Here is a 19759-nt window from a genome sequence, read left to right as displayed (position 1 = left end):
TCGGGAACAAATGTTGAAGACCAACTAGGGATCAGGCTATTTTAGATTCAGTATTATGTGATGATTTGAAGGACTAATTAATAACTCCATAAAGAAGCCTTTGGGAAATAACGACCATAATAATATGATAGTATGAATCTGAACTTAATTTGAAGTTTGGATGTGCTGAGATTATCTTAAATCAAAACCAGGAAAACTATCCAGGTATGAGGGGCAAGTTGGCTGTGGTGGATTTGGCAAAGTCACTAAAAGATTTGATGATGGACAGACCAGGGTTCCTATTTAAATGTGTCAGTATGCAAATTGGGAGTAGCAGCAGATCATTCAACCCCCTCAGATCTTCTCCACCATACAATAAAATCCTAATCTGATGACTTGACATTTCTGCCTACCCCTGATAACTTTTAACCCCAAGCTTGTCAAGATTCTACCCTGATGAAGATGTTATGCCTGAAACATCAAATCTCCTGCTCTTCAGATGCTGCCTGGCTGTGCTTTTCCAGCGCCACACCTTTTGACTCTGATCTCAAGCATCCTCACTTTTTCTCCAAAAATCCATCTCCCTCTGCCTTAAAAATGTACAAAGAATGTCTTCCATCATCATTTTGAGGAATGAAGTTCCAAAGACTCCCAACACTTTAGAAGAAAGTCATTTCTCCTTGTCTGTCTTAAATGGTTGATCCCTTATTTTAAATAGTGAGCCCCTCGATCTACATTATCGCACAAGGGGAAACATCCTGCCAAGACTCCTCCAGTTCTTGTGTGTTTCAATCTAGTCAGCTCTTCCAAATGGCAGCAGATAAAGTGACCACTCCAACCTTTCCTCACAAGACAACCCACCCATTCTAGGAATGAGTCCAGTAAAACCTTCTCTGAAATGCTTCCACTGTATTTGCATTCTTCCTTTTTAAGTAAGGATACCAGGATGTAATCTCACCCGTGCGCTGTACAAATGAAGCATAACCTCCCTTGTTTTGTTTGATTACCCTCACAATAAATGATAACATTTTATTAATAGTCCGGATTACTTGCTCAACCTACATACCAATGTTTTGTAATTCATGTGCTAGAGTTCTGCAATATCTCACCATTTAGACAATGCTTTTTAGTTTATTCTTTCTACCAAAGTAGACAGTTTTCCCACATTATACTCCATTTGTCAGATCTTTGCCCATTCACTTAACCAATCTCTATTCCTTTGCAGCTACCTTATGTCATCTTCACAACTAACTTTCCTACATATCTTAGTGTCATCTGCAAATTTAGCATTGAGATCTTCACCTCTGTCATCTAAATCATTAATATAAACTGTAAAAAGTTGAGGCCCAGCCCTGATCCTGCAATCATTACATCTTGCCTATCTGAAAATTACCAATTTAAACCTACTTCCTGTTCCATATTAGCTAGTGAATTGTCTATCAGTGCAAATATGTTGCCCCTATACCGTGAACTACTCACAGCTACCTCCGGGACTGTGATGGAGAGGACTTGGTGTCATCATCCAGCACTGAAGATTTTATACAGTGGTTTGACTTGAAAATCATTTAGACAGACTCCCTGATCTATGAAATATTGACAGAAACAGCTTTCTAAAATACTTGAAAGAAAGATGATATCTGAACATTTGTAAGGGCTTGGTTCTCTCTCTGGTAATATACTGTTAATATACTGTAAAAGTTTGTAAATCTGTCTCAACTTGTTAATCTGTTAAAAATAAATAGTTTGATCACTATGTTCATATCTATCCCATCAGTACAAATAAAATCCAGATTCATAAGGGGATGATTCTTAGCAATCCAAATCCTTGAAGAAATATATTAATATTTGAATCACTAAATATATTTTTGATAGATAAGGCCCGTTCTTATCTATCAAAGGCCCATTTGTTAGTAATGCAATTGGAGTATTGATGTGAAACATTTGTACTTTTTATTTGCACTTACGTTAAGTTTCTAATTGTCTAGCCTTTGACCCACCATTCAGCATGTTTTTTTTTGCAGTACAACCACAACATAACATCCACCCTCCATGTCCTAGTTCCCATTTAAATCCCATGCTGTCTCTCTCACTGACATTCCCCCAGAATGGCTGTCAAATGTTCAGTACCATTCATAACTCGTTAGATACTGAAGTAGTCCATATCCAGCAGGGCCAGGTCATTATCTAGGTTTGGACTGATAAGTGCTGAAAATGTGTTGCTGGAAAAGCGCAGCAGGTCAGGCAGCATCCAAGGAACAGGAGATGCGACGTTTCAGATAAGCCCTTCTTCCTGAAGAAGGACTTATGCCTGAAACGTCGAATCTCCTGTTCCTTGGATGCTGCCTGACCTGCTGCGCTTTTCCAGCAACACATTTTCAGCTCTGATCTCCAGCATCTGCAGACCTCACTTTCTCCTTGGACTGATAAGTGGCTAGTAACAGCCATAGAAATGCGAGGCATTGATGATCTTCAGTAAGAGGCAATCTAACCTTTGTCCTTCACGCTCAATGGTATTACCATTACTGAACCCCCATCCCAGTATCAACATTCACTGACCAGAAGCTTATCTGGACTAGACGTATAAGTGCAGATGGCTACAAGAACTGTTCAGAATACAAAAGCAAGTACAGGTACACAATCCTTCATCTGGAATTTCGAAAAGCTCTGAAATCAGAAGTTTTTCTTGTGAAGTTTTTTTTCTCTGTAACAAAGTTGTTTGGCATGCAAACAGTTAACCCAACTCCACACCCACTTGACCCAGGTCACTCAGATGTGACTTGATGGCATGGCCCAGCACTGGCAGGCATCAGTTCTGTCTTCGGGCTCAGTAAGATTTTTAAACCATTTCACTGGTAAACTGTAACTTATTCTGAAATCCGAACAATTCAGAAAACCAGCTGGCCCTGAGTGTTTCAGATAAAGGATTGTGGACCTGTGTCTCACTACGTGAATCCCCAAAGCCTATCCACCACCTACAAGTCAAGAGTGTGATGGAATATTTCTCACTTAAATCAATGAGTGCAACTCTCTTGAAACGTAAAGTTGGCATCATCCAGTTCAAACAGTCCACTTGATTATACCATATCCAAAAACATTCACTTCCTCCACCACTGACACACAGATGACACGTATTGCTGCTCCTATAAATTACGCTACAAATCTGCATCAAGGCTTCTTAGACAGCAGCTACTAAACTCATGACTACTTGCATTTGAAAGCTAAGGGTGACATAATAAAATGTGTGAGAACACCACTCTTTGAAAGTTCCCCTCCAAATCAGTTGTCATCGTGACTTAGAAATATACAGAGGAACCTCGATTATCCGAACGAGATGGGCAGACACTACTTCTTTCAGATAACTGATTATTCGGATGACTGATTCAATGCCCTTCCTCTGGGGCTGGGAGTTTTCTGAAGTTTCCTTTTTTTCCTTGCTCTGCCTGCCTTGCTCCCCCTCTCTGCCTCAGGGTTTGTTGCTGAGCGGACACATGCTTGTGTGTAAGGGACCTGCAGCATTGCTGAAGCCTCCTGCAACCGCCGCCGCCCCGCCCCCCGGCCCACTCCCATTAGTTCAATGGGATTAATACAGCGAGCACTTGCTAAGTCTGCTCCCCATTCAGGAGACTAGGCAGCAGCACATGTGTGCCCCCACCCCACTGTTCACTTCCCCACCAACCGCACCCCAGCCCCCTGTCCAACCCTGCCACTCTGCTCCCCCTTGAGGCCCCGCCCCCATCAGCCCCCCCGTCCACCCCAACCTCACTCCCCTCCCCTGCCAGGAGCAGGAGGAGTGGACACCAACAGTAAGACTGGTGCTGCCTTTTGGGGGATGAATCTCAAAATAGCACAAACACCCGCAGCCCCCCACACAACCTTTTGACAGGTTCCACCTTTGCCCTGTTCAGGGCAATGTTGGAGAGATTATCTGGGGAAGGGGGTTTAAGATACACCCTTGTGTAGAACTCCAGGGAAAGTGTGTGTGTGGGGGGTAAAGAGAGAGGGAGGGCGGGTGGTCAGTCATTTGGAGACGGTGCCTGGGCTCCCGTCAATGTCCAGGACTGTTCTCTGCAGTATTTCAGTAAGCTGAGTTCAATTTTAATAATTGTAAACAAAAGGCGTGATCAATTTTGGTAACATCTCTTTGCTGTTAATGTTTCTTGAGGTATTCTTCGGATAATTCGAAACTCGAATAATTGATATTCAGATAATTGAGGTTCCTCGGATTTACCATTCTATCACTGTCACTGGGTCAAAACTCTCTACTGCCTCCTTTAACAGCCATTGTATGTAATTGTATCAAGTGGATTGCAGTGATTCAAACTTGCAGCTTCCATCACCATCTCCAGGGGCAATTAGGGATGGGTAGTAAATGCTGGCCCAGCTGTAAAGCTCACACCCTTGAATGTATACTTTTTTAAAAAGTTCTGCTTGTTAGATCTAAGACACAGGCTTGAATGAATATGGGTAATGGCTAATTTCACTCTCCCGGCCAGGTCTGGCAGTGATTTACACAAAACAATACCAGCCCCTGCTTTCATCTGTTGCATCTGATCTTGAATTGGAAAAGTAAGCCAATGCTTCTTTTCTCCAATGCAATCCATTCTTAAACCTCTCTCACCTATCTGCAAATCCAATGAGAACTGTGAGGAGTTCTCTGTCACTTAGTTTGAAAACAACTGACCACCTACGTCCTTTATGTTCATCCCTTCATTTAGACCAATGGGTCAGTCTCCTCCTAAAGCTTGTCCCATTTCAAACCCTGGACTGGTTTCCTTCTCTTGTATTTCTCCTACCTCCATTCATGTCTTGTCTGAGCTACTCTGCTCTTGTGGGTGGCACAGTGGTTAGCACTGCTGCCTCTCGGTGCCAGAGACCCGCCTCGGGCAACTGTCTGTGTGGAGTTTGTACATTCTCCCCGTGTCTGCGTGGGTTTCCTGCGGGTACTCCGGTTTCCTCCCACAGTCCAAAGATGTGCAGGTCAGGTGAATTGGCCATGCTGAATTGCCCATAGTGTTAGGTGGATTAGTCAGCAGTAAAAATGTGGAGGGGTGGGTTGCTCTTTGGAGGGTCGGTATGGACTTGTTGGGCTGAAGGGCCTGTGTCCACACTGCAGAATCTAATCTACTCTTGACTGAGACCCACCGACTGCTCACTCAACACTACTTCACTCCAACCCCTTGTCCTCATCAGTTTCCTTGCAGCCTTTGACATAGTTGATATCATTATGGGACTGCTCTCACTGATTTCATTTTTCTGTCTATCCTTGGCCGGAGTGGCACCATCAATCCCATTCCCTCACATTTACCCTTGGTGACTGCCATGGGTCACTCACCTTGGGTCCTCCAACTTCTTATTGAAATGCTACTCAGTAATATATCCAAATAGTGTCAATTTCACAACAATACTGACATGCAGCTCTATGTCACCACAATTGTTCTTGATTCTTCGGCTATCTGTAAACTGCGAGACTGATTATCTGATCTCCAGTATCGCATGAGCAAAACTTCCCTCCAATTTAAAGACAAGAATTGGGATTTCTAATCTCATTTCTCTGTTTTCCCCCTCGAAGGCTTGGGTAGCCCCAGACACTGGGGAAGATTTCCAGCCAAGAGACTGGAATTTCACATCTGCATGATTTTCACTTTGACATTTTTAATGTCTCCCCCATCATCAACACCCAAAATTTGTCTTTTTGTTTGAAAAACACAAACACATGCTTGCTCTTGGTCTGTGAGGAGGTGCAATTCCAAACATTTGAGCTCAATATTTCAAAAGGAACAAATTTAGGAGAGGTTAGGGACAGGGGTTCTGCCAGAATTACATTGACCAATGAAAAATCAGCTTTTGCGCAGCAACTAAGGAGTTGTCTGGCTTGATAGTACATAGGGGAGAGAAAAGTATTTAGCAACAGGAAATTGTTAGTGGCAAATAACTGATAGTCAATGTGCATCTGCATGCGGAATTTCAAAAATGTGCCAAATGCCTGAAAGGCTACACGTGAAACTGAACAGGTCAAGGGCATTGAAGTAACCAGGAGAGCAAGGTCTGTAACTTTCATGCATAACTTATTTGGGAGAAGAAACAAACTGGAATATCATGTAATTTCTGACCACGTGTTCCCCTGAATCAAGGGATTGTTAATATCTACATTTTACCATTCCTGTTACCACTGAGATTAAGTTGCTTCTGCATTGCTTTCAGCCTTTCACTAGGTATCAGTATTTTCCAAATCTTACACGAAGCTCTCACATATAAATGAGATTTAAACTACTTCAGTGTACGAGGAGAGACATATATTGAAGCTGATTAATTTGTTCACTAAAGTTGATGGTTAGAGAAAGGGAATGGAGACATGGCAGCTAAATTTACAGACAACATCAAGATGGGTAGAAAAGCATTATTGTAAAGAAATAAACAAAAGTCTGGCAGATGGAGTTTAATGTAGTAAAAGTTTGACAGGAAGAATTAAAAATTGCTATTATTGAAGTGGAGGATGACTGCAGAAATCTGAAATAGAGATGTAACTCATTAATTAGAACAAGTTAGTGTGCAGGTACAGCACATAATCAGAGAAAGCTGATGGGATAATATCTTTTAGTATGAAACATAGCATACAGTCATTGGTGAGATCACATCTCAAATACTGTGTGTAGTATTGGTCTCCTTGTTTAAGGAAGGATGTAAGGATTGAAGGCAACTCAGAGTAACTTTACTAGATTGATACTTGAAATGACTGGGTTGTCTTATAAGGAAAGTTTGGACAGGTTAGGTTTGTTTCCATTGAGGTTAGAGTGAGGGGTGACTTGATTGAAGTGTATCAGATCCTAAATGATCTTGACAAGGTGGACTTGGAAAGCATTTAACAATCTGATCTCCTTATGTTGAATTAGGCAGCAAAAGACCTTAAGAGATTTACTGTCAATCTCTTTAGTATAAATGCCAATTTCCAACTTTCTATTCTGGACCTTGTCCCTGTCCAGAAGCCAACTCCCTACTGCGGAAGAGGCCAGCTGTGTTTTTAAAAGCCTAACGTGGCTAGGATTTAACACAGACTGAAAGATCATTCAGGCAGCCAACTTTTAAAAAATATTTTAACCTATTTTTCTAATCAACTTGTTCAGAGTTATTATTACACTCCTCTGAAGTAGGTGGGACTTGCACCTTGGCCTCTTGATCCACAGATAGGGACACTACCTGTACACTACAAGAAGCCTAAATTAAATTCAAATTTCACCATCTACCAAGTGGTCTTCAAACCCATGCCTTCAGAACTTTAGCCTGGGCGTCTGGGTTTCTAGTCCAGTGATACTTTTAAAATTTAATCTATTTTTCTAATCACCCGGTTCCGAGATGTAATTACCCACCTCCAGAGTAGGTGGGACTTGACCCTTGGCTTCCTAGTCTGGTGAAGGGACATTACCACAATGGCCCAGGCATCCAACTCTTAAATACAAAGTTCAACAAGCATCGTTTGCTCACAATCGACTCTGGAACTGTTCAGTTTCACCCGTTAAAAAGACCCACATTTCTAACACTGACAAGGAATGTTTCCCTTGTAGATCAGTCCAGGACCAGGGGACACTGTCTTTTAAAATTAGACATCACCTTTTCAAGATAGAGGAGACCCTTTTTTTCCTTTTCAAAGGGTTGTGGATCATTGGATCTCTGTATCTCAAGAAGGCAGTGGTGGGCTTATTGAAAGTTTAAGACCAAGACGGATAGATTCTTGATGGGCAGTGGCATCTAGGGTTATTAGGGAGTGGGCTTGATGGACTGAATAGTTTGCTTCTATTCATTAGAGTCCTACAGCATGAAGACAGGCCTTTAAACCCAAGCTGGTCCACGCTGACCAAAATGTCCACCATGTTAACCTCATTTCCCTGCACTTGGCCCACATCCTTCTAAACCTTTCCTTTCGGTGTATTTGTCCAAATACCTTTTGAATGTTGTTAATATACCTCAACCACGTCCACTAGCAGATCATTCCATATGCATACCACCCTCTTTTTTTTTTATATAAAAGTTGCCCCTCAAGCTCCCTTTTATTCTTTCCCTTCTAAATTGATGTCCTCAATTTCCCCAACCCTGGGAGTGCGTTCACCCTATCCATACCTCTCATTGTTTTATACACTTCTAAGATTCCCCTTCAGTCTCCTACACTCTAAAGAGAAGAGTCCTGGCCTGTCCAACCTCTCCATTTAACTCAGACCATTGAGTCCTGGCAACATCCTTGTAAATTTCTTCTGCACTCTTTTTCCAGTATAATAACCTGCTTCCTATAACAAGGTGACTGAAACTATTGTTTTATGTATGTATGCATATTTAGGAGTGTTTGTACCCTATAGTTAATCAGATTATCCAACAGACCAATGATGTTAACTATTTTCAGTGTCCAATTATATTAATAATTTAAGGAGAAACATTGCAAAATTTAAATGTTGAAGTCATAAGAAGACCACAGTGCAACAATCAAGCTGTCAACATTCCAAACCTCCACAATGTTGTTGAATCTGCATGAAAGATTTGAAACATTATAAGCAATGTTATATGTTTTAAAGATAGTGACAGGACATCTGACCATAAGGCTTACCCAAAATATGGGTCTTGATATTAATGAGGTCGCAGGAAGGAACTGTAGTAGTCAGAAGAAAACCTGTGCGATAGGGAGGTTTTGATTGGTGGAGTTTTTGTTTTGGGCTCCTGCTTGATGATAGCTGGTGGGCAGCAGGAGGAAAGGTAATGGCCCGGAGCATGTAGTACAGGACAAAGGCTCCGGCCTGCACGTGATTCGAGTTGGTGTGTGAGTGCAGTGAGCGAATATAGCCAGGGCCACCAATGAGAAGGGAACTAGGGAAGTCAGCTAATTGGAGGGCAGCAAGAGATCACTTGGCCCATCGTATCGATTCCAGATGTGCTGCCAGGAATCTCAGCAGATGGGTTTTAGAGTCATAGAACTGTATAGTATGAAAATCAGACTCTTTGGCCCAATTTGTCCATGCCGACCAGGTATCCTAAATTAATTTAGTCCCATTTGCCAGTACTTGGTCTGTATCCACCTAAACCCTTCCTATACATATACCCATTCAGATGCCTTTTAATTTTCTGTTCATTTTACTGTGGAATATTAGCTAGGCCTCTGCCTTATTTTCAGGCTGATTTGTGTCTCTTTAAATTGTAAAGAGATAGTGACTGGCTTAAGTTGCTCAATCCTAATTTTAACTTTTAACCCATCAAACTTTCCTTCACAATTGGGCTTGGTGGTTGGGTGTTAAAATCAAGGTCCTGGAGTCTGTTCTTTTTGGGTGCAGTGTTGATTCTGGGAGCCTCCAGGTTGTACAGGATTAAATCAGTAACATACACCAGAATCCAGGTACCCACTGACCAAACTGAAACAACAATAATGTTCAAGCAGAGAACAAACTCTACCCAGCAATGGAGTAATGCAGCAAAACCTGCATATAATGATTAGAGAGATGCTGCCATCCAGAATAAACTTCATGTACAGTGAATATATTTTACAATAAAACATCTTATACCTACTGAAGAAATTTTCACATTAGCTTTATCATATTTTGACATTTATCCACTTTTTTTTACCTGCAGGGGCGGAATCCAGGATGGAGATGTTATTGTCAAAGTAAATGGAGTTCCCTTAAAGACAACCAATGATTTGCAAGAAGCTGTGAAGAAGGAGTTCCCTCTGCTGCTTGAAGTCCGCCGGGGAAACGATGACATACTTTTTAACATTGAACCTGATTTAGTTAACAACTGAAATGTAGCCATCATAATTAACCCTTTCCAGCCTGGGATATTCCCCATTGCTGTTTTCCCCTTTTAAGGACCAATCAAGCTGCTGGAACAGATGGCACAGTGGAGTAAGGTAGTTGTTTGTAATGTTGCTGGTCACCTTTTAGGTGATACCCCCCCCTTCCCACATTACATCCCACTTGTGAGCCCCTGTTAAAAGCCTTTTTTCTTCCCTTTGCCCCACTGCCCATCCCATGTTGAAATCTTTAGCACTTACAACTGATAAATGCTATTGATCTCTGCCTTTGGAGGATGTAATTTTATTTCACACTTATTTGAATTGAGACATGGGAACTTTTTAATCCCAGAGGTTAAAAGGGCTGATTTGGATTGGGTGGGAGGTTGAGGAATTAAAGTATAATTTCATGTCATCCTGTCCCCTTCTAGTTTTGACAGAGGTGAGATGAGGGAGGGCCCAACTCTCAGGAGGAAGGTTTACAATTTAACCATAATGAAGCTGGCAGCTTCATACCAATCCACAATTCTCTGACAGGCTGGAATTTCCAGTGTTGAGAAATCCAGCAACTCAAGAAAGGGGTTCCAGGAGGTCAGTATCTTGCTGCTTAGCTACTAGATCCTGCATTCCTGCCTTATCAACTCACTGTAATCTAACATTTTGCTCCTCTGACCCTTCTGATGTCTCCCCCAGACCACCTCCAAAAAAGCTTTTGACTCAGCCTACCCCATTCCCTGAGATTTGAAATCTGACAACTCTGATCCCACTCCAGCCTGCACTTTCATAGATTTCTGATCCCTTCAGCCAGCCTGTACCACTTCTCATAGAATCCCTACAGTGTGGAAACAAGCCCCTTTGGCCAAGCAAATCCCCACCAACGCTCTGAAGAATATCCCATCCAGACCCATTCCCCTATTACTCTATATTTACCCCTGACTAATGCACCTAACCTATACATCCCTGGACACTATGGGCAATTTAGCCCATAGTGTCCAGGGATGTATACCTACGCAGACATGGGGAGAATGTACAAACTCCATACATTTAGCCGTCCAAAGCTGGAATTGAACTTGAGTCCCTGGTGCTGTGAGGCAGCAGTGCTAACCACTGACCCACCATGATACCCATTTCTCCCAGACTGTCCTGTCTCTATTCTATCCTATAGCCTGGTGCTTAAGGTCCTACCGGCTCTTAAAATCTGGAAATATTCAGGAGCTGTGTGTGTGGAGTTAAACCCAGCTAATGTTTCAGATTGAGAGCTTTCGTGAGAGGTTAAAGGCTGTTGATATGAGACAATAACTCTGGTTCTCGCTTCAGATGCAGCTGATTTGCTAAGTATTTCCAGCATTTTTACTACTTTGAAAAATTTCTAGTTCCTAGCATCCTTAGAGCCTCTTAACCCATCAAGCTGCAGTCAGGAAATGTCAAGGAAAAAAGTTAATAAGATCCTTTGGTCAAATTTGGCAGTGCCTGAGGGAAAGCTCTTCTTTCCAAGTTTTCCAGTCTCAATTCCCCTACTCACTCCTCACTTTTTGGAGGAACAATGAACACTTTTTAGGTTAAATGTTCAGGACAAGTTTTTTTTGTTATTTAGTGCAGTAGTCCTGCTTTTGCATATCAGATTTTTTTTCTGTAGAACTGCATCAGGCTTGTTCAATATTTATTGCTGAAATTGGGATGGAGGGAACTTGAAACAAGAGCAGTCATCAGCCCTCTTTCAGGTCACCCTGTCTCTATTTTGTGCCCTCTTATAATCTGCTCCTTTAAGCAGTATATCCACAGAATTGAACTGAGGTCTTTCAATGCCAACACAATTCAAGCCCAATAACACCATCAGGATCTGTTCAACAGGTTTAGTTGAAGACATAGAGGAGTGTAGTGAGGGTGACCCCACCGCCCCCAGCAATCTTGCCAGGAGATGGATTGTAGATCAGAGGATGCCCCAGTTTGAAAATATTACTTTACATTTTCTTGTGGACCAAGAGAAGGCTTCTCTAACCTTCACAATGAAGCCTTATTTTCCTTTGTCTCCGAATTTTCCATCTTCACTCCAATCGTGAAGGACCCTACTCATAATTTTCCCGAGCCGATTCCCCCCTCCAGTCACCCTAATCGAGACCAACATTCCCTGTAATTTTCTTTTCTCCCACTGCGCAGACCTCTGTGGTCTGTGACTGGCGGTGGCTTCTGCAAGTGGTTGGTGCTGAGTGGCCTGTGTGGAACCTCTCAGCAACAGTCTCGCAGCTTTGAGAGAATGTGGCTCCCAATTGACCTATAAACAAAGCACCCAAACCAATTGTCTAATCCACCAACAGCCAGGACCATTTTCCATGCTAATCTGTTGCCTACTGGATTCCTGCTGCCAAAATGCCACCCTTGCCCACTGGTCAGATTATGGAACTGACTCCGTTTAGTTTGGGCTCTGGGACATTTTATGGAAGTAAAAAGCCCTGACAATTTGGGTATGCTATCCACTTTAGGACTCCCACATACTCTACCTGCTATCGCTTTGAAATTTTACTCTATATCAACAATTCCTCAGGAAGAATAATTAGAAGTTGAATTTTTTTTTGTGTGCAGTTATGCTGCCAAAAAATCTGGGCAATTTTGGAATAATAGTCATGCACTAAACTCATGCAGGCTGCAAAGGGTTAAAACTGTACTTCCTCAGGCAAATCGTACATTTGAAAAATACATTTTATTAAATGTTCCTTATGAATATGCAGCATTTTATACCAATTGTGCCAACAGAGTTATTAACAATTTTATGCACAAAATGCCATTTAAAAGAGTGAAGAATTGGTAATCGTTCATGAATGAATGTGTCTGTTTTTGAATAATAATAGAAATACAATGAATAGTGCAGGTATATTTTCTGAAGTGACATGTTGTAAACAGATAACATGACAGGTTTACTTTGCCCTGGAGTAATTTACTTTGGGCCATTAAACTGCCACATGACTAAAACAGTGTTATGATATCATTAAGACCAAAACATGCCTTTTTTTTCCTTTTTTCTTTTGATTCAGAAGTGTTATCTCACACAATGCCATCTTTCTGCTACCCAAATCACCCGTGACCTTTTTTTCCCCCTCGTTTGTTATTTTCTTTGTTATACCTACTGACCAAAACTTGGCTTTGTAGTGCCTGTAGCTTCAGCACTAGAACTGTTTAACTTGACCACATAACTACTTCCTTACCTTCTCTACTGCAACTATATCCAGTGCTGAATGAACAAAACATTCCACCAATTAAATAGTGAGAAAACTAAAGCTGTAAGCTGGAATTCAACATAACCTGATCCACAGGTAGCAGGAAGGCTCCTCGCTGATTTGGAGAAACTCATTTACCAAAGAAACAGACTTACTGGGACATTCTAACTGAGCCACAATATCAGCATCTCATTTCCACATTACTACACCACTCTGACAGGTTCAGTATGTCATGCTACTTGCCCTCTCAAAGAAAAAAATTACAATTAAAGAGACCCTGGCAGTGATTAGAAAAATGAACTGTGCATGGACTTTTAACACTACAGCAACCATGAAAATGGAGAAGTGACCTGTGAAGGCTATGCTCCTGGGACTTAGACTCTTCAAGGGCCTGTTTGGGTGACTGAAGTGAGGTTTCCTAAGGTGAGGACAAAGTTGAAAACCTCAAGTCAAGCATGAGTCGATGAAAGACACTGAGGAAGTGAGCAGCAGGTCTGCAGTGACCTTCAACCTGGAGATAGTACCCTGAGTGTTTGGATTGAAATGCAGTCTTGAGCATGCTGCTTAGTTATGCATGTGAATGAAAAAGGATCCACATCCTCGAGGTGAGAAAGGTGCACTTCAGAAGACATTCCAAATATCAGTTTCCTTAACCCTCTATTCTCCTATCCTGTTCTCATCAGAGCATTGGTGTTGGTTCCTCGTCCACATAGTTCATTTCAACATTGGGGTTTGGGGGTGGCTTTCCAGTAAAAAGAGCACTGTCTGACAATCTATTGTACTGGGGAAAAAGCTCTTGGTTTCAGGAGGCCGCAGTTATCAGCAGAACAAGCTACTGTGAAAACTGGAGCCTCAGAGGCCCTGGTGCTCTCACATCAACAACAATAATAACTTATTCTGTTGAAGCTGGTGTGTAAATATAAAACACCTCCAGGTACTGCACTAGTGGGTAAGGAAGGAAAACTGTGGAGAGAGCTGACCTCTGCAGGGCCTGTGTCAGGGTCACAGCTTAGATGTGATCTTTGGTGCCCAGCCCTGAGAGGAAGGAAGTGGCTGCTGCAGATGGTGCTAATCCTTTTCCTCGTGCTGCTCGTGTTGGTGCTCATCTTGTCCTTCAGATGGGTGAGGTGGAGCTGTATCCAAATCTGACCTGAAGACTGATCGCAAGCAAGATGCACTGAAGGTAAGGACGTGAAAATAGGAACACATCATCTACAAATCCGCTTTCCACTCAAGTAAGCTATCTGTAATCTTTGCAGATTTAGTCTCCTCGCAGCTTGCTTTTCCAGCTATCCTTGTATCATCAGAAAAATTGGCAACAATAGTTAGTCCCTTCATTCAATTTATTCATATAGATTGTACAGGGTCGAGGACTCGGAACATACACAAACGATTTCTAGGATTAAGGATAAAAGAAAAGCAAATCTCAATATTTGATTCACTTCAGGTACGCCTGGGGACCTCATGCCCGTGATCTGCACTGTGAGAAATCCTAGATGTTCCTGGCAGTTAGGACAAACATGTGTCCAAGAGGTGCTTCCGGCTGAAGCACCTGAAAGGCTCCAGAGTTTGGAACTTAAATGGTAGCTGGTGGCACAATGGTACATTCACAAGGCTGTGGTTCATGCTTGATATGTTTCATGACATGGTCACCCTGCAAGGAAGTGCAGGAAGAAAGGGGCGGGGTGAATGTCAGACAGAAGGGTCCAGGCATGTAGCGAGGGAATCCCTCCGGTGCATCTCACTTGCAAATCATTTTCAGCCTTGGAAGATTGAGAGCAATGGTTCCTCTATGGAGGCCAGTCAGAGCCAAGGGCGTGGCATTTGGGAGCTCTACCTGCTCAGGGAGGGGTGTGGAAGGACAATAATGACAAGGGTTTCATTACTGAGGGAAGGTGATAGGCATTTTTGCAGCTAATCTTTTTAGACGCCTCTAGGGAATCTGCCAGATTGAGCTCTTGCCATCTGCCACAAGCTTCTCTGTCATTGTCCTTTTCCATAACTTCTAAATCTGAGTTATGATCACTATCTCCAATATGCTCTCCTATTGATGTGCCTTCCACCTGTAGGGGTTCATTTCTGAACATTAAGGTCAGAACTGCACCCTCGAAGTTAGGCTTTAACTGGCCTGGATGTAATTTAAGACTATTGAATCCTCCCCACCTCGAAGTATCTGTAAAGAGTGTCTTTTTTTTGCAGTATTTTTAATTGTGAAATAAAATGTGAAAGGGCCTATTTTTAAAACCATGGATTACTGGCACATTGCTGCATGTTTTGAAAGCAAGTCACTAGACATTTGTTGTAAACACAGGTTGAAGTGTTGTTTGCAAATGATTTGGAGCCAAAGAGTTGTGTACAAATGGACCTTTGGTTAGTGACAAGTAGCTAATTGGTCAGTAGATGAGTGACCAGTTAATGATGACAAAGGCCTTTTGTTGATGAACAGCTATATGATTGGCTCCCAGGTAGACTCTGACTTTGAAGATAGGTGAGTGACAGAGGGCATCTCTTCTGCTGGGTGTTTAACCTCTATTTATATGAAAATGACTGAGATTTGCAGCTCACCAGCAAAAGATACTTAATCCTATCATTAAACATTTTGAATCTGTCACACCAGATGGATTGATAAATTCACTGTTTCCAAGTGGGAAGCCATGCTTGAAAGGACTATAAGTTGAAGAGAGGGTTATGATAGTGGCAGTCTTTATTAAATAGGACTCCATTTTGAAAGCACAGAGGGTTGGTGAATTTAAGGGTTAGCTTTCATTATTTATTCAGACAGTTCTTTTGTTCTGTTGGCAGTTTAGTTTTCCCAATAGCTCTGGCACACATCTTTAAATATGTGAACTGTTTTCTCTGCTGACAGGGAGGTGAGCAAGAAAACTGCACACAGGTTCATCTTTTGCCAACTATAACATTAACACAAGAGGCTTCATCAAGTTGATGGCTTCAGTTGTTTTTCTTTTCTTTACTGTTGAGGAAGATCCATCATAAACTTTGACAACTAAAACTTTTGTAATGAAAGACATTAAAGTTGTTGCTCTAAAAAGTCTCTTTTAAAATAAGGTTCTGAAATTCCAAAACTACAGTAGGGTGGAATGCTTGTCTTCCCACTTCTCTATTAATGGGAAAGCCCCTTCATTACTACATGAACCGATCTCCCTTGTAAGGTGGAGTTGGCAGTAATAGTCGAGTATGAGGAGTTCATGAATGTTTTTGAGTTAGTTTCTTAGTGTGTCATATTTTTAAACTAACCAGAAACAAGTTTTATTACACTTTGATCTTGTCACATTATACAATACTATGATGTAGTGTATGTGCAACGATTGATTAATTACCTCAAAGTTGAGGTACATTCGACCACAGGATGAATGAATTTTACATCCAGTTTGAAAGGGAGAAGCCTGGGGCTAAGTCCAGTATTTTAAATAAGGGTAAGTATGTAGGCATGGTATTGAGCTATTGAAAGTGAACTGGCTTATTAGGCTAAAGGATAGATCAATAGAGACAGTGCCAGACTTCTAAGCAGAGATTTCAGAATTCTCAGAGTAACATTCCCACTATAAGGAAAACTTATAAAGAGAGGATCCACCATCTGCGGTTAACTAAAGATTAAGTTAAGGAAAACATCAAACTTGCAGAAAAAGCATATAACTGTACAAAGGTGAATGGTAGGCCAAATGTCTGGTCAGTGCATAAAGAATGACAGAATGAGTAAAAGTTTAATCAGGAGAAAGATATTAGAGTGAGGGGAAGTTAGTTAGAAATGTGAAAATGGATAGCAAGAGTTTGAACAGGTATTTGAAAAGTAAAAGAGTAAATAAAGTTGAGTGTTAGTCATTTTAGAGAGAGAATGGGGAGGCAAGTTGTAGATAAAAGGAAATGGTGAAATAAACAAACAAATATTTTGATTCTGTCTTCACTATTGGGTATACAAGAAAAAATTACATTGGGTGGAAGGAGGAGAGGAAATTCATGAAATTACAATCATGAGGGAAGCAGGTACTGAGCAAACAGCACTGACAAGTCTTTGAGTCAAGATAAACTTCATTCCAGGGCCTTAAAAGAGGTGGCTTAAAGGATGTATTGGTGTTAATCTTCCAAAACTCTCCCTTCAGCTTTGTTATCAGAAGAAATAAAGGGTATTTAGCAAAGTCCAGAAAAGAGCTGGAAATACACAAGCAAATATGAGCATATGGCTTTTAACTACGGGTAACCTTCTACAGAAAGTGCAAGTTGGACAGCCAACAGACACAAGGAAAGTGAGGTTGGCTTGGTTTTAAAGGTCTAGCCAAAGAACAATGCCACTTGCACACAGGAAATTGTGGAAGTAGTGACAAACCGATTATGCAGAAAAATACCTGCTCTGACCACACGTTCATTAGAGTGCACTCTGCATGCACTATCTTCTAGCTCCCACAGGGAAAGAAGATGATAGATGCTGTCGGATGATGCCTTGAAAAGACTGTCAAAGTCAGTTGGTAGAATGCAATGTTGGCTGATCTTCCAAACAAGCACCGAAATGTAGCTTGAACTGTTTGTGAGATCCTTTCTGCATACCCAGAGACTCAACATCTCCAAACCCCACCTTTGAGGTGGCTGTGGTGGTGAACATATCATTGCGAAACTCCTTCTGGAGTGCACCTTGGAATACAGGGGTGCAAAGGATATTCATGCTGAGAAGCTATGTGATGCAGAGATCTCTGCGCTATGGACTATTCCTATTGATGGACATTGAGATAAACAGGTGAAAATTTCTTTGAAAGTTGCATCGCAGGAAGCCAGAGGGGTGAAGAAGGCATTTGGCATGCTTGCCTTCATTGGACAGACCATTAATATAGGTGTTGGAATGTTATGTTGCAGCTGTACAGGACGTTGGTGAAATTATTTTTGGAATGATTCTGGGTGCCCGGCTATAGGAAGGATATAATTCAAGACGGTACAGAAAAGATTTACCAGGATGTTACCAGGACTGAAGGGTTTGAGTTATAAGGAGACACTAGATAGACTAGCACTAATTCACTGGAGTGTAGGAGGTTCGGGGGGGTCCTTAAAGAGGTTTATAAAATCATAAGGGGCATAAATAAGGTGAATAGAAAATGTATTCTCCCCAGGGTAGGGGAGTTTAAAACTAGAGGGCATGATTTTAAGGTGAGAGTACATAGATTTAGAAGGGACCTGAGGTACAAATTTTTCACACAGATGATGGTTTGTATGTGGAACGAATTGCCAGAGGTAGATGTAGGTACAGTCGCAAATTTAAAAGATATTTTGAATAGCACAAGAACAGGAAAGGTTTAAAGGGATATGAGCCAAATGCAGGCAAATGGGACTAGTTTAGTTTGGGAAACTTAGCTGGCATGGACGAGTTGGACAGAAAGGTCTGTTTCTATGCTGTATGCCTCTATGACTACCAACTGGTCCTGCCATCAGCTTGGTAAAACACAGCCTTTGGTCTGCCCAAAATGATTAATTTGCATAAAAACATTCAACTTTGTTCCAAATCTTAGTGTAAATTAGAAACAGTACTAATATCGTTACCTACTCTGAGCCAATTGTTCTGGCTCATTGTACATAAACTCCTGGCTTCATTTCGGCAGCACGAAAACTGCAGCAAACAGAAAATTCCATTTCCTCAATTTTCTTCCTAATATGACAAATGAAGGCTTATCATCAGTAAGGAATTTGTTTATGGAATGCATCAGTACTTCATAACAGCAGTTTGAACCTTCTTGAAATTCCAAAACAGGCACCTGTTATACAATATTTGTGAATGTCAAATGCTATCTGATGGAAAGTAGAAAGTGCATGGAACTTCAATACACATTTTCCGATTGTTAGTTGATATCATGTCTCAACTTAATAGCGTCTCAAAGCTCTTATTTTCCCAAAGATAATGCACAGCAAATATTTTGCATCAATGATATTAAATTTGAACTTTTTGTGATCTTATCTAGGAACTAATTCAAATTATCATGAAAAAATATTGTTTTTGCTAAAATGTGGTTGAATTGAAGTTTTTGGGCTTCAAAATCAGTTTGGCCAGGGAGTACAATATAATGTCGTTAGTGATCCAGCTCCAGTATATCCTTTTTATGAACATTGAGCATTTTTAAAATGGCGGGGAAGAACCTTAGACCTTTCAGTAAAGATGAGCTATTGAACCTTTTCCCCTTCTTGTTTCTTCAGATTACCATAATATTTCAGCAAGCTTTGTGCAATTCCTTACTGCAATTCACTAACGAACAAATTTTAAATGTGGTAAAAATGAAGCTTGTGGCAATATTTCTTTATAATGATAACACTGAGTTTGCTCAAAATAATGACGTCCGTGGTGCTGAGAATCAATGTCTGTAATATTGGTAATGTCCATGCTTGGGGTCAATAATAGGTCAATATTTAATGATGCTCTCTGATCTCTGTTGCTGTTAAAGATATTTCCTTCATGGGTAATTGTAGGATTGTTTAGCTTTTTCTATGGAAATGTGTGGTACACCCAGTGACAACTGATCCCAATCAGTTTAATAATTCATTTCAATCTCATGAGATTAAATCTTCCTGCTTAGGCTGATACTAACAAAAGACACTTTCATGTTCTTAATGTATACTTTGTGTATTTTTTAAATTTGATTTAATATTGTCACATGTACCTAGTTACTGTAAAAAGTTTAGTTTTACGTGTAATGCAGACAGATCATAACATACAAAGATCATAGGGTGATTGAACAGATCGAGAGATACAAAGTTATGGCTACAAAGAAGTCATACAAAAAGCAAGATCAACATTAGATTAGAAATCTGAGAG

At 41.1% G+C, this 19759-nt stretch overlaps 1 protein-coding gene across 1 annotated transcript in view; it reads left to right on the top strand.

Moving 5' to 3' along the window:
• The window catches only part of LOC132816931 (serine protease HTRA3-like), a 39857-nt gene extending 27165 nt beyond the window's left edge, over positions 1-12692 (top strand). Inside the window, exon 9 of the mRNA XM_060826959.1 lies at positions 9583-12692. Coding sequence (XP_060682942.1) covers positions 9583-9751 — 169 coding nt within the window. The 3' untranslated portion in view covers positions 9752-12692. The remainder of the gene's footprint in view (positions 1-9582) is intronic.
• The last annotated feature ends 7067 nt before the right edge of the window (positions 12693-19759 follow it).

This window comes from Hemiscyllium ocellatum, chromosome 1 (assembly GCF_020745735.1).
Source record: "Hemiscyllium ocellatum isolate sHemOce1 chromosome 1, sHemOce1.pat.X.cur, whole genome shotgun sequence".
NCBI lineage: Eukaryota > Metazoa > Chordata > Chondrichthyes > Orectolobiformes > Hemiscylliidae > Hemiscyllium > Hemiscyllium ocellatum.
The sequence above is the reverse complement of the archived record's forward strand: the minus strand, read 5'-3'. Positions and strand labels throughout refer to the sequence as shown.